The following is a 13011-nucleotide window of genomic DNA, read 5'->3' as shown; positions in this document are numbered from 1 at the left end:
AAGACTTCCGGAATATTCAGCACGAGTCTTGATCATGCGGTGGAATCTTTGTAGTCATTTGAAGCCATTTTACAAATTATGGACACAACTTGTCGGGAGACGTTGGTTGTCCTTTAAAACTGCACACAACATACCTTGTTTTATGTATAATAAATGTGCTCGGGTATTATAATTGAAGAAATAAACTGTACTGTATAATAAAGTGGTTTATTGACCTTTGTGGTGGTTGTTGATGTAATGGAGAGGGCGGTTTTCATCAGCATTAAGCACTTGATGAGGAACGTAGCCTTCTTCTTCCACCATCTTGAGGAATGATTCCTTGTAAGCTTTGGCAGCTTTATCGTTAGAACTGGCTGCCTCACCATGACGAAGGACACTATGAATCCCTGTACGACGCTTAAAGTTCTCGAACCATCCGTGGCTAGCCTTGAAATCATCAATGGATGACGAACTTCCAGGTTGCCTCTTGACGATATCCGATCTTAGTTGCCGTGCTTTCTCTGCGATAATTTTACCTAGTTCCTCATCAATTGTGTTGTGTTTAGCTGGCTTGATAACTTTTTGCATCAAGTGTACAGATGGCTTGTGCGGGTATTTGTGGAGCCTGACTGATGGGATATTTTTGCAGTCGGTTTTTGTGATAAATTCGTTTTATTTACCTTTGTGATGGTCGTTGATGGCTTGATGTTCGTAAACCGAGGTATCACTCTACCCCAAAACCGAGAAAGTAGTTGTGCGGTGGAAAAGAGGCATTAATAAGATGTCATCACTTATTAATCAACTCAAATGGCCTCAATGTTCTGGCAGGCTAAAGCTAACCTCGACAAAATAGCCCAGTGGTTTAGCGATAGCAGTAGACTCCAAACTTCTGGTGACGTGGGGGAAAGCCGAAGCTACGCACTCCCGGTTCCGGCGGCCCGCAGTTCAGGCGGGGCTTGGTGATGGGATAGCGAACGCTACCGTCCGCTAACCAGCCGCCGTCGCAACGGTCCAATCCCGTGAGCCTCCACGCGGCGTACAGCTGGCCCACTTTGGCGATGTGACTGGAGTTCTCCGCACACGCCTGCAGCGCTTCGGTGAAGTTGAACTTGGTCGGGCTGGCTAGGAAGTAGACGCTCCCTAGCGGAAAGCAGGGAACCAGACATTACATGGCTAAATTCACTAGCATGTTTAGCAATGGCGGAAAGGACTTAAGTTGTATTAATGTCGGTCGTTTTTTTTCACATTTGGAGAGCTGCTGCCAGCATTTTTTGACTATTTTATCTACAGATAACATCCGATTTACGACCAGCTCGACTTACAACCACCCGGACTTACGGCACCGCAACGCGCTAGCAGGCCAGCAACGCGTAGGACAATTTTGGCCAGCCAGCCAACATCTCATTCTTGCACAGCAATCGACCGTGTGATAATAATAATCCATTTCATTTTTAAGGGCCTTTCAAAACTCTCAAGGTCACTTTACAGTCACAGGATCAGTTTTTCTGTGGGTAAGCAGCGGAAGCCACACACGCCAGTGTTCACTCAACCCGGAAGTCACTTAAAAACATACAAAGTTAGCTAGCTAGTTAATAGATAAGTCATAGTTAGCTAGAGAGTTGAATAACTCAAATAGGTAGAAAGTTAGCTAACTAGCTAATAGATAACAAATACATAGCTAGCTAGATAGCTAATAGATAACTCATACATAGTTAGCTAGATAGTTGAATACCTTAAATAGGTAGAAAGTTAGCTAGCCAGCTAATAGCTAACAAATGGATAGCTAGCTAATAGATGACTCATAGTTAGCTAGATAGTTGAATAACTCAAATATGTAGAAAGTTAGCTAACTAGCTAATAGATAACTAATAGCTAGCTAGCTAGCTAGATAGCTAATAGATAGGTAGGGGGCGAGTTTGCGAGTCATTTCGCCTCCGAGTTTCTCTTCAACATTTTGAATGTATTTCGACTTACGACCATTTTGACTTACGACCGTTTGGTCGGAAAGGAACTCGGTCGGAAGTCGGATGTTACCCGTATTTATTAATACATATTTGACTAATTTCTGAACTACTACAGAAAGAAAGCATTATTATTAGCTATAAGTGACTGTAAAGTGACCTTGAGAGTTTTGAAAGGCGCTTAGAAATGAAATGAATTACAGTAAAGTCTCGTTATATCGATATTCTCGGGAGTGGGAAAAAATATGGATCTAACCGGACTGTCGATATATCCGATCGTGCGGCATGTAAATTTTCTCCTTTCGTTCATAGAAATAGTATCGTAATAAGCAGTACTATCCATATAACCAGACTTTACTGTATTATTATTATTATTATTATTATCTGAGCGGATTATGGGGCTATCTTGTTATCTAGCTGACTCTCTAGCTATTTAGCTAGCTACTGTATCTATTAGCTATATATCTATCTAGGTATTAGCTTTTTCAGGTATCCTGACCTTTGACGGAGGCAGAAAAGCAGAAGGCGTCAAAGCGGTGGAGGAGGCGATGGCGTTGACCGTAGCTGCGCAGGCCCGGCGCCAAGTCGGAGCCCCCGCAGCCGCGGCGGGGCGCCGCCATGGGGTAGCGGACGGTGCCGTCGGCCAGCCAGCCGGCGTTGCACCAGTCCAGGCCTTCCTCCCACGCCGCAAAGAGCTGCTCGAAGGTGGCCAAGGCGGCGTCCTGTTCCCGGCACGCCTGCTGGGCCGACGGGAAGTTCAAGCGGTAGCGCCCGTTGGCCGAGTGGTATGGGAACACCACACCTACAACCGCCCGGATCAAAACACACCGTACGCTCGCCTCAATAAATATCATCTGTAATCATTGATATATGGAGTCTGCACGCCTCTGTTCAAATGAGACCAACATGAATCCTTTCAAAAACCTTTTCCGGGATCGGCGTGATACAATATTTACACAACTTTATGTTTAGAGTTTTCTTAAGCGCTTTGTTCCAGCTTCAGCCATTCTTAAAGCGCTACATACAATCATATGGATTGTATTGTATTCTATTGAGAGGAAATACAACAATAATAATAAGAATAATAATACATTTCATTATATGCACCTTTCAAAACATTTTTACAGCATTTTACAGCAACAACAATAATAATAATAATAATAATAATGTTGCAGTTGTAATAATAATAATAACAATAATAATAATAATAATAATAATAATATAACAATAATAATATTAATAACAATAATAACAATAATAATCATAATAACAATAATAATGTTATCATTATATTATATAATTCTATAGATATAAGAAGATATAAATAGAAATAAATAAATACTGTATAGAAATCAATATGTATTGTATTGTATTGATTATTACTTTCTTCGTTGATGTTGCCGTATTATATTATTATTATCAGTAATAATAATAGTAATACTATTTTTGTTATTGTTGTTATTACTAATGCAGGTGTTTGTTTTTTATTTTCAATATGAATTGCATTGTGTTTGATAGGCACATATTGTAATGAAATGTAATTATTATTATTATTGATAATAATAATATTATGGCAATGGCAAAGGAAATGAAGAAAATAGGAATAACAATACTATTAATAATAATAATAATAATAATAATGTTGCTATTGTTGTTCTTAATATGATAATTTCATAATATTATTGTTGTAATAGTTACGATGAACTTTTAAGTTTTAAAGCAAACAACTCTCTGGAGTGGGTTCTTCATCAAGATGCAAACATGTCGGTTGGAAAGGTGCCGAATCGAGTCACCTCGAAGCTCCAGTTCCACCGTGACGCTTTCATCCTCCAAGCCGTCAATCACCTCGCAACGGTACCGCCCCGTGTCGTTGAGACGCAGCTCGTTGATGACCAGCGACAGGTCGCCCGGCGCCGAACGTCGCAGGCGGACCCGACCCCGGAATCCGCCGTAGCTGCGCTGACGGTTGCCCATGGCGACCATCACCTGCGTTTCCATGGCGTAGAGCGGGGCTGGCGGCGGGTAGGCGGGCTGGCCGACGGCGTTGGCGGGCAACCACGACCACTTGACTCGCGTGCGGCGCGGCGCGCTGAGTTCGGGCTCGTAGTGGAAGTGGCAAGGAAGGGTGACGCTGCTGCCCCTGGTGGCGGAAACCGACGACTGCGGCGACTCCACGAACAAACGCACGCCGTTGAAATAGACTGCGGAAACACACACATTTGTTTTTGACACACAAACACACACACGCACGCACACCTTCCTGTTTCAATGGTTTTGTGGAGTGAGATTTCTGAATGGCTACATTCAAAGTCCTCACCCTTGTAGTGAATTTGGTTAAAATATCGTTTTACTTTTTGTGGGATGAACTTTTTCCTCTCATTAACCACGCGCATGCACACACACACACACACACACACACACACACACGCACACACACACACACACACACACACACACACACACACACACACACACACACACACGGAAATGAGTGAGTGCGGACTGACTTTCTCCGTTTCCGTTGCCGACGTCATGATAGTAGAAGCCATTGTTGTAGTTGAAGTGAACGGCGGTGGCGGCGGGAAACAGTGCTATGCCGCACACGACCAGCAGAGGGCGCCAGACACCAGAGAGCATTATGCTGAAGGCAGAAAAAGCCCCAAATTGCCAATAAGACATAACATTTATGATTTGTGATTTATGTATGTGTTAATTTGTTTGTTTATATGTTTATGCATTTATGTATTTATATATATTTATGTATTTAATTATGTATGTATATATATTTAAGTATTTATTTATGTGTTTGTTTACACATTTATGTTTGTTTATATAATAATGTATTTATTTATGTATTTAATTATGTATTCATGTATGTATTTATATATGTATTTATGTGTTTGTGTATGTGTTTATTTGTTTGTTTATATATATTTATGCATTTATTTATGTATTTATATATTTATTACGTATGTATTTATGTATGTATTTGTGTTTGTTTATATATTTATGTATTTGTTTATATATTTATGTATTTAATTATGTATTGATGTATGTATTTATATATGTATTTATGTATTTGTTTGTTTAAATATGTTTATGTATTTATTTATAGGTTTGTTTATTCATTCTAATAATGAAAGAAATTCCAGGCTGAGTGAACGCTGGTGTATGTGGCTGCCGCTGCTCACCCAGAGAAAAAATATCCTGTGACTGTAAAGTGGCCTTGAGAGTTTTGAAATGCGCTTAGAAATAAAATAGTATTATTATTATTAGTATTAGTATTATAATACGCCTCTCAAATGTCAAAACATAAATGCATTAAATTGGATCCTAGCGCCAAATTGTGTCGTTTAACACAATACATACATATCATGGCTCACATAAGTTTTACAAAATATGTTTAATTGAGTGTGATAACCTAGTTATTTATGTTATTTTTTTGGGCTTTTAGCAATGTTTGTTTTTGTGTTTAATACACCTAAACACACACCGTTTATACAATTATTGTAATTGCTCATTCATGTCCAACCAAGCCGAGAGCAAAAAAAAAAAAAAAGAAGCAAATTCATGTATTATCTTTTGGCGCCACCCAGCGGTGAAAAGGTGTAAACACTCCCAACACAAAAAATAATGGACACACGCGTTTCTTCAAGCGTAAATAAAGCAATATATGCCGTGATTAAGTGAAATTTATATACATTCGGTTTTCGATGCATTAAAAAAAACAGACTTATAAAGAAGGCGGGGCTACGATCAATAGAGATGACGTGCGTTTAGGTATAATAAATACAAACTGCGAGCTGCAATAGTTTAAAACGAACAGCAGGTGGCATTTTGAAATTCTACACATTTTCGATAACCTCGGGAAATACCAGCACTCGTGTATTTTTTTTTTAATGTTTCGTCTTTGATTTAAATATAAATTATTGACACTTCACAATAAAAGCCTGCTGCGTAATATGAGGTGCATCACTGACGCTAAAGTTTCCGAGAAATATTTCCCCCCCACTAACCTCGTCAAATGGCTCTTTTTCACCAATTGCACTTTGAGCAACAAACAAAGGAAAATGAAAGACGACGAGGTCGATGAAACTCACCGTCTGAGAGGAGAGATGCTCGCCGATGACGATGGTGCGAATGGATGCCAGCCTTTCTTCCTTCCTTCCTTCCTTCCTTCCTTCCTTCGTGTGTTGTGGGATGTGTTGACTTGATAGTCTCCTCCTCTTCGTCGCCGTAGTAGAAAGACGTCACCGCCACCAGCGGCTCCAAAATGCGGATCGTTGATATTTACTCATTTCTATTTTCAATCTTTTCTTGTGTTTTCTGTTCTTGTTTAGAATTTCAAAAGCTTTCCAAGTGGTACCTTACTCGTTAAGATCTGCCAAAAAAAAATAAGAAAGTTATGAACATTTAAACTGTAATAAAGAATAGATTTTCATAGTTTTAACAGGCAGAAAATCCCCTATATCGAAAATTAAAAATGTCATTAATTCCTTATTATTTGTCACAGAACAATAATCTATACATCATTTAAAAGCTTTTTAAATGCACTTTGATATGGTATTAGAAAATATGTGATGAAGTATTGAAAAATTTTGTCGCTAGAAATATATATAGTATGCTAATGCTTATTTTTGCTTGAAACTTGGAAATTATGAAGAAAAATATATATTCTACCACTTGTATGAGTTATAAAAATACAACTTACTCACCTTTATAAACTGTCGTGTAAGCAAAAAGAGCGTCAACTTCAATCCATATTTTCCCCGTTTCTCATTGTCGGATTGGGAAATTTCAAGAACCAGCATGGAGGGAAACGTGGTTTGGAAAATACCACCAAAAACCATGAAGTACTTCACAAAAATACAATGATATACGACCGCGAGTACAGAGTCCGCGGTGGAAAAGAGCTCACTGTAGCATACCTACTTTATGTCATAGATATGCTCTGCCGCCATCTTGTGGCCTTTAGAGGCAATTACGAATAGTTTTGGTGGGCATCAATCAAGTCAAATTTTTTTTCTTCCAAAATAAAATTCCATAGCCCATAATAGATCCGGTCAAACAAAAGGTCAAACAAAGGTGCAAAGAGAACAGAAGCATCGCATGTGTCCGGCAAACTGGCGCCAAAAGCTGGACTAGCGCATCCGTCAAGTGGTGGAAAACAAGGTCGCGGGCGGCCACGGTTGGGATTCCGCAGACAATGCGCCACTGAGCAAACACGTTCACGGCTGAGCGAAGCGCAGATGTTGGCCGCCCTCCTGACACCAAAGTCCCGAGCGACCTCGACCAAACGCTCGCTAGCGATAAAACTCAACAACAAACTCCGAAATCCTCGTACGCCCTGCTTCCCTTTGCACATTCTTCGCTGGCATGCTAAAAGACGTCCCACTTTTTAAAAAAATAATATTGTCAACATCGTATATCACTTGGGGACAAGTTGTGACACTACCAGGGGCCACTTTCATTTTTATTGTTAAAGGACAACCGACACCATTTTTTTTTGTTTCCCAACTGGCATCAGAAAAACGTTTGATAGCATCTAAAATAGCCAAAACACGCAGGCTGAGATTTTTAGTCAAATGCAAAACACCAATCAAAATGACTTGAAGTGTCCCAAAAGTGCCACAAAATGAGCCTGAAACTGGGTAGAGTTTCATAAAGTCCCGCCCCCTTGTTTGTGACCTCACGCCAGGATACTCCTTCACAAACTGCCTTGCTCCAGAATCCAAATAATGGCTTCAGAGACTTCAGATTCAGAGAAGATGCATTCGTGCTACTCATCCAGTTATATGAAGTTATATGAATATAGTTCTGAAGAGGAAAGCATAAATGTTTGACATCGATGAAAGAAGTCCTTCCGGATCAATTCAAGCCGTCTGGACTTCAATGTAGTGACCAGAAAATGCACAAGAAGCGCCTTTCAAAACTCTCAAGGTCACTTTACAGTTACAAGCTTAGTTTTTCTATGGATAGCGAATACACAGCTAATAGATAGCGAATAGATAGCTAATAGCTAGGGAATACATAGCTAATAGCTAATGAATAGATAGCTAATACATAGCGAATAAGTAGCTAATACCTAGCGAATAGATAGCTAATGGCTAGCTAGCTATATACCTAATAGATACAGTAGCTAGCTAAATAGATAACAAGATAGCCCATAATCCACACAATGCTAAACTAAGCTACAAGTCGAAAAAACGGCCGGACAAGCATCGGGTTGACATTCCTCGGATGGGAAGTCAGCAAAATATGCCGAAGACGGACGTTGGACGTTGGACGGGACCCAAATGAGTCCCGTCAACTTCAATCAAACGCCGCCGTTTGATCTTTTCCTCAATAGTCGAGCAGGAGAAAAATTGGAAGCGTGCCTCGCTAGAAGCTAACGTGCTTTTCTAAGCAGTTGTTCCCAGGCTCGCACATGAAAGCTGAGCGCCCGAGGCAACAAATACCAGAAGCTCATTGTTACACGGCGCAAAGGGCTATCATTTGGCCGCCGGCCTGCAAAACTCAAGGCCGGACACGGCGTCTTTGTTACTCTGGACGGACACGCCGTCATTACACACCTGAAGGTGGGTCGGTTTGACTGTCCATTAAAGGACAACCGACACCTGCGGACAAGCTGCGTCCATAATTTGTAAAAATCACTTCAAATGACTTCTACTGAGCGCATTTGACAAAGATTCCAGCGCATATAGCTAGCTAGCTAGCTAGCTATATTTGACCTTTTAACACTCGCGCTGAATATTCAGGAAGTCTCGTTTTTGAGTTGACAATGCCCTAAGTGACGTCACGGAAGGACCGCCCCTGACCGAGAAAGCGACACACAATGCATTTTGGGTACTTTTTTTCATCTGAAAACACCGTGTTGAGCGTGTAAATTAGAAGGAAAACGACATAAATAACGCGCTGGGGAATCGTTGTGTGTGGCAGCCAATTGAGATAACACGCGTAAAGAAGGTGTACGTTGACACAAATTCCCAGTGGACAAATCAGCCCATTTCCAACGGAGCTTGGGCGCCATCTTGTGCATTGTGATATCTAGCTATTTAGCTAGCTACTGTATCTATTAGCTATATAGCTAGCTAGCCATTAGCTATCTATTCGCTAGGTATTAGCTATTTATTCGCTAGGTACAGTATTAGCTATCTATTCATTAGCTATTAGCTATGTATTTGCTAGCTATTAGCTATCTATTCGCTAGCTATTAGCTGTGTATTCGCTATCCACAGAAAAACTAAACCTGTGACTGTAAAGTGACCTTGAGAGTTTTGAACGGCGTTTCTTGTGCATTTCCTGGGACGCTACATTGGAGTCCAGGCGGCTTGAATTGATACGGACGGACTTCTTGAATCGATGTCAAACATTTATGCTTTCCTCTTCACAACTAATTGAATCATATTCATCACTGGATGAGTCACAAGAATGCATCTTCTCTGAATCTGAAGTCTTTGAAGACATTGTTTTGATTCTGGAGCAAGGCAGTTTGTGAAGGAGTATCCTGGCGTGATGTCACGAACAAGGGGGCGGGACTTTCTGAATCTACCCAGTTTCAGGCTCATTTTGTGGCAGTTTTAGGACACTTTACGTCATTTTTCTTGCATTTGACTAAAACTATCATAATGCGTGTTTTGGCTATTTTAGATGCTATCAAACATTTTTCTGACGTCAGTTAGGAAACAAAACAATGCTGTCGGAATGTAGTCTTGACTTTAACGCTACCAAGGTCGAGCTCGCTGCAATGCCACACGTGAAGATCCAAATTAATTGTCTTCATAACACGAATGACGTGAGGCAAAATAGTTCCGTTTTTCTCTCGGGATAATGTCGCCGTGCAAAATAGCGGCTGACCTTTCAAGGATATTCTCCTCCTCATCCGAGAGAAAAAAAAAAAAAAAAAAAAACACCCCCCGAACTTCCTGCAGCGGGAAATTGGCGGGTGTGGGGGTGCTCAGGGATGGCTATCAAAGTCAACTGATGAAGCTAATCACTGGCGTGGATGCTTATAGTCACGTTTGAAAAATACACATTGTAAGTTAAAAGAAGGCGTGAAATGAGTCCCGAGGGTGAGGTGTGTCTTACAATGGACTGGAAATCAATTCAAGGGGGGCGCCTTGCCCACTGCCTCAAGGCGCCTGAGATTGGCTCCAGCACGTCTGTGTGAACCCAGTGAAAAAAAGCACATCAAAAAAAAAATATATATATATATATATATATATATATATATATATATATATATATATATATATATATATTTATTTATATGTATATATATATGTATATATATATATATATATATTTATAAATAATACATATATAGACTGTATATATTTTTTTTCTTTCTTAAAAAATAGATATTTAAAAAAATCGATATGTTTCTATATATAATTTTAATAATACATAATTATTCATACTGTATATATTGTTTTTCTTTAAAAATATATATAATTTTCCTATTTTAATATATATATATATATATATATACACACATATATACATATACATATACATATGTATACATATATACACACCAACATATTGTTTTTAAATATATATTTTTAAAGGAAAAAATATATACAGTACAAATATATATGTATTATTAATTTATATGTCTTTTTTCTTTAAAAATATATATATATTCCAAAAAAATTTTTTAATAATACATATAAATATATACTGTGTATGTTTTTCTTTCTTAAAAAATATTTTTTTTAAAAGAATCAATATATTTTCCTATTATATATATATATATATATATATATATATACATACATACCCAGATATTGTTTTTAAATATATTTTATATTTTTTTCTTTAAAAATATATATTCAAAAAAATCTATAACTTTCCTATATATATATATAAATAAAATGTTCTTAAATAAAAAAATATTATTTTTTTTCTGACGTCATTATTATGCCGTCAGAAAAAAAAAAGCCTACAAACAGAAGGATGTCAAACTGCTTATGAAAGATGTGAAAAATCAAGACAAACTTCCTCTTGGAACTCATTTTGATTTTGACACGATGGCACAGCTCTACAAAATAAAAGTCTATGTTGATGCTGAAAGAAAGGCGATGGCTAAGATGGCGGAAACTTTACTTTGAAAACAGCCGTGAGCAAAACATTTCATCTTCCACGATGGAATTTTCTTTTGTTGGCATTCTTCAAAAGCGCTACGCTAACACTTGCCAAGCTATCGACTCTCATTTGAATATTTGCTCTGCTTGATTTCTTTGAAGTAGGCGCTATTTAGGGAGCGAGCAGACGAGAGACGCTCCTTGTCACCGCTTTTTCCTTCAAACGAGTCGTACGCACGAACACGTTGCAAATAATAAATAAATAGTATACATACCATAAAAATAATAAATAAAACAATCATGCTGCCTCGCAGTTGACATGTTCTGCCTTTCCAATGTTGTCGACATATCTATTAGCTATCTATCCGGCTGGCTAGCGAGCTCATAGCTGGCTATCTATGGGCTGTCTATTAGGTATCTATCCAGCTGGCTATATGTTAGCTATCTATCCGGATGGCTAGCTATCTATCTATTAGCTGGCTAGCTATATATTAGCATGCTAGCTGGCTGGCTATCTATTCGCTATCTAGCTGGCTGGCTAGCTAGCTGTTAGCTATCGATGCGGTTGGCTAGCTATGTATTAGCTGGCTAGCTAGCTATTAGCTCATAAGCTAATAGCTGACTATCTATTGGCTGACTATTAGCTATTTATCCAGCTAGCTATCTATTAGCTATCTAGCTGGCTATCAGTTAGCTATCTATTGGCTAGCTGGCTATCTATTAGCTGGCTAGCTATCTATTAGCATGCTATCTGACCGGCTATCGATTAGCTATCTGGTAGCTAGCTAGCTAGTTTTCTATCTATTTGAGTTACTTCCGGGTTGAGTGAACGTTGGCGCATGTGGCCGCTGCTGCTCACCCACAGAAGAACTGATCCTGTGACTGTAAAGTGACCTTGAGAGTTTTGAAAGGCGCTTATGAATGAAATGTATTATTATTATTATTATTATTATATTGTGGACATTGGCTGGGATAGGCGGCGGCTCACACCTGGTGAGGATAAGCCGCTTAGAAACGGACGTAAGGACAACGGGAGGGAGGGAGGGTGTTAAAAAGGTGGGCCAACCTTCAATCAATCAAGCCGATTGATTGAGTTTTCCACTCAAGGGCCCTTAAGAGCGAACGTGCCCCGAGGGCCACTGGGTAATGGCTCAATAAAGGTTGGCCAGAGGTTGAGAAGGTGGCGGGGGAGGGGTGGGGGTGTCATAAACCTGCCTTGCATGTTGATTGGAATGTAGACGGAAACTGGAATACCCGAAGAAAAGCCACCCTGGCACGGGGAGAACATGCATAGTCCACATAGGAAGGGATGGAATCGAACCCACGACCTCAGCACTGTGAGATCAACGCGCTAACCGCTAGGCCACTCCAAATTCATGTTTATCATTATTTTTTGACATAAAACTGATACAATGGCTTTGTCATCGCTTCATCTGCAATTATTTCTTTTTTTTTGTAATATTATCAACCAAAAACAAACGTTTGTCTGTCACCTTCTCTAACACTTCACCACCGTGATGACGTCAGGATTTGGTTTTCATTTTTCAAAACTAACCAGACAACATACAAACACATACAACACACACACACACACAATAATCACAGGTACACACAAAATAATCACACACACACACCAATCACACAAACAATAATCATTCACACACACACACACACACACACACACACACCAATTAAACACACCCGCACACCAATTACACACACACAAACAATAATCACCCACACACACACACACACAATAATCACACTTTCACATACACCACAGGTGTCAAAGTCAAGGCCCGCGGGCCAAATCCGGCCCGCCACATCATTTTTTTCGGCCCGCGAAAGCAAATCAAACTTGTTAAATTCCATGATGATGGCTAAAATCTGAGCCGAAATTCCATATTTTTGGATGTCAACCACAATAAAAGTCATTATTCTTGACTTCAGATTTGAAAACGAGTTATTCATTAATTTGCTGTATG

General features: G+C 39.3%; 1 protein-coding gene across 1 annotated transcript; it reads right to left on the bottom strand.

Annotated features, from left to right (window-relative positions):
- Window positions 1-191: 191 nt before the first annotated feature.
- On the bottom strand, window positions 192-6321 carry hapln3 (hyaluronan and proteoglycan link protein 3). The gene is made up of 5 exons (XM_088995876.1): window positions 6041-6321; window positions 4448-4581; window positions 3734-4141; window positions 2440-2742; window positions 192-1119 (listed from the first exon to the last, which is right to left on the bottom strand). The coding sequence occupies exons 2-5, from the start codon at window positions 4575-4577 to the stop codon at window positions 842-844; spliced, it is 1119 nt and encodes a 372-aa protein (XP_088852002.1). The 5' UTR covers window positions 4578-4581; window positions 6041-6321; the 3' UTR covers window positions 192-841.
- Between the last annotated feature and the right edge of the window lie 6690 nt (window positions 6322-13011).

This window comes from Hippocampus bargibanti, linkage group LG05 (genome assembly GCF_051943395.1).
Source record: "Hippocampus bargibanti isolate YZ-2025 linkage group LG05, ASM5194339v1, whole genome shotgun sequence".
In the NCBI taxonomy this organism is placed as follows: domain Eukaryota; kingdom Metazoa; phylum Chordata; class Actinopteri; order Syngnathiformes; family Syngnathidae; genus Hippocampus; species Hippocampus bargibanti.
Note: the sequence above shows the minus strand (reverse complement) of the source record. Positions and strands in the feature narration are given on the sequence as shown.

Bases quoted from the DNA above. Each gene is read 5' to 3' on its own strand.
- hapln3 (XM_088995876.1), bottom strand. From the start codon at position 4,577: ATGCTCTCTGGTGTCTGGCGCCCTCTGCTGGTCGTGTGCGGCATAGCA. The intron at 2,743-3,733 runs GTGACTCGATTC...GGGCGGTTGTAG, and splicing joins GGTGGAACTGGAGCTTCGAG to GTGTGGTGTTCCCATACCAC. The intron at 1,120-2,439 runs GTCAGGATACCT...GCTTTCCGCTAG, and splicing joins CTTTTCTGCCTCCGTCAAAG to GGAGCGTCTACTTCCTAGCC.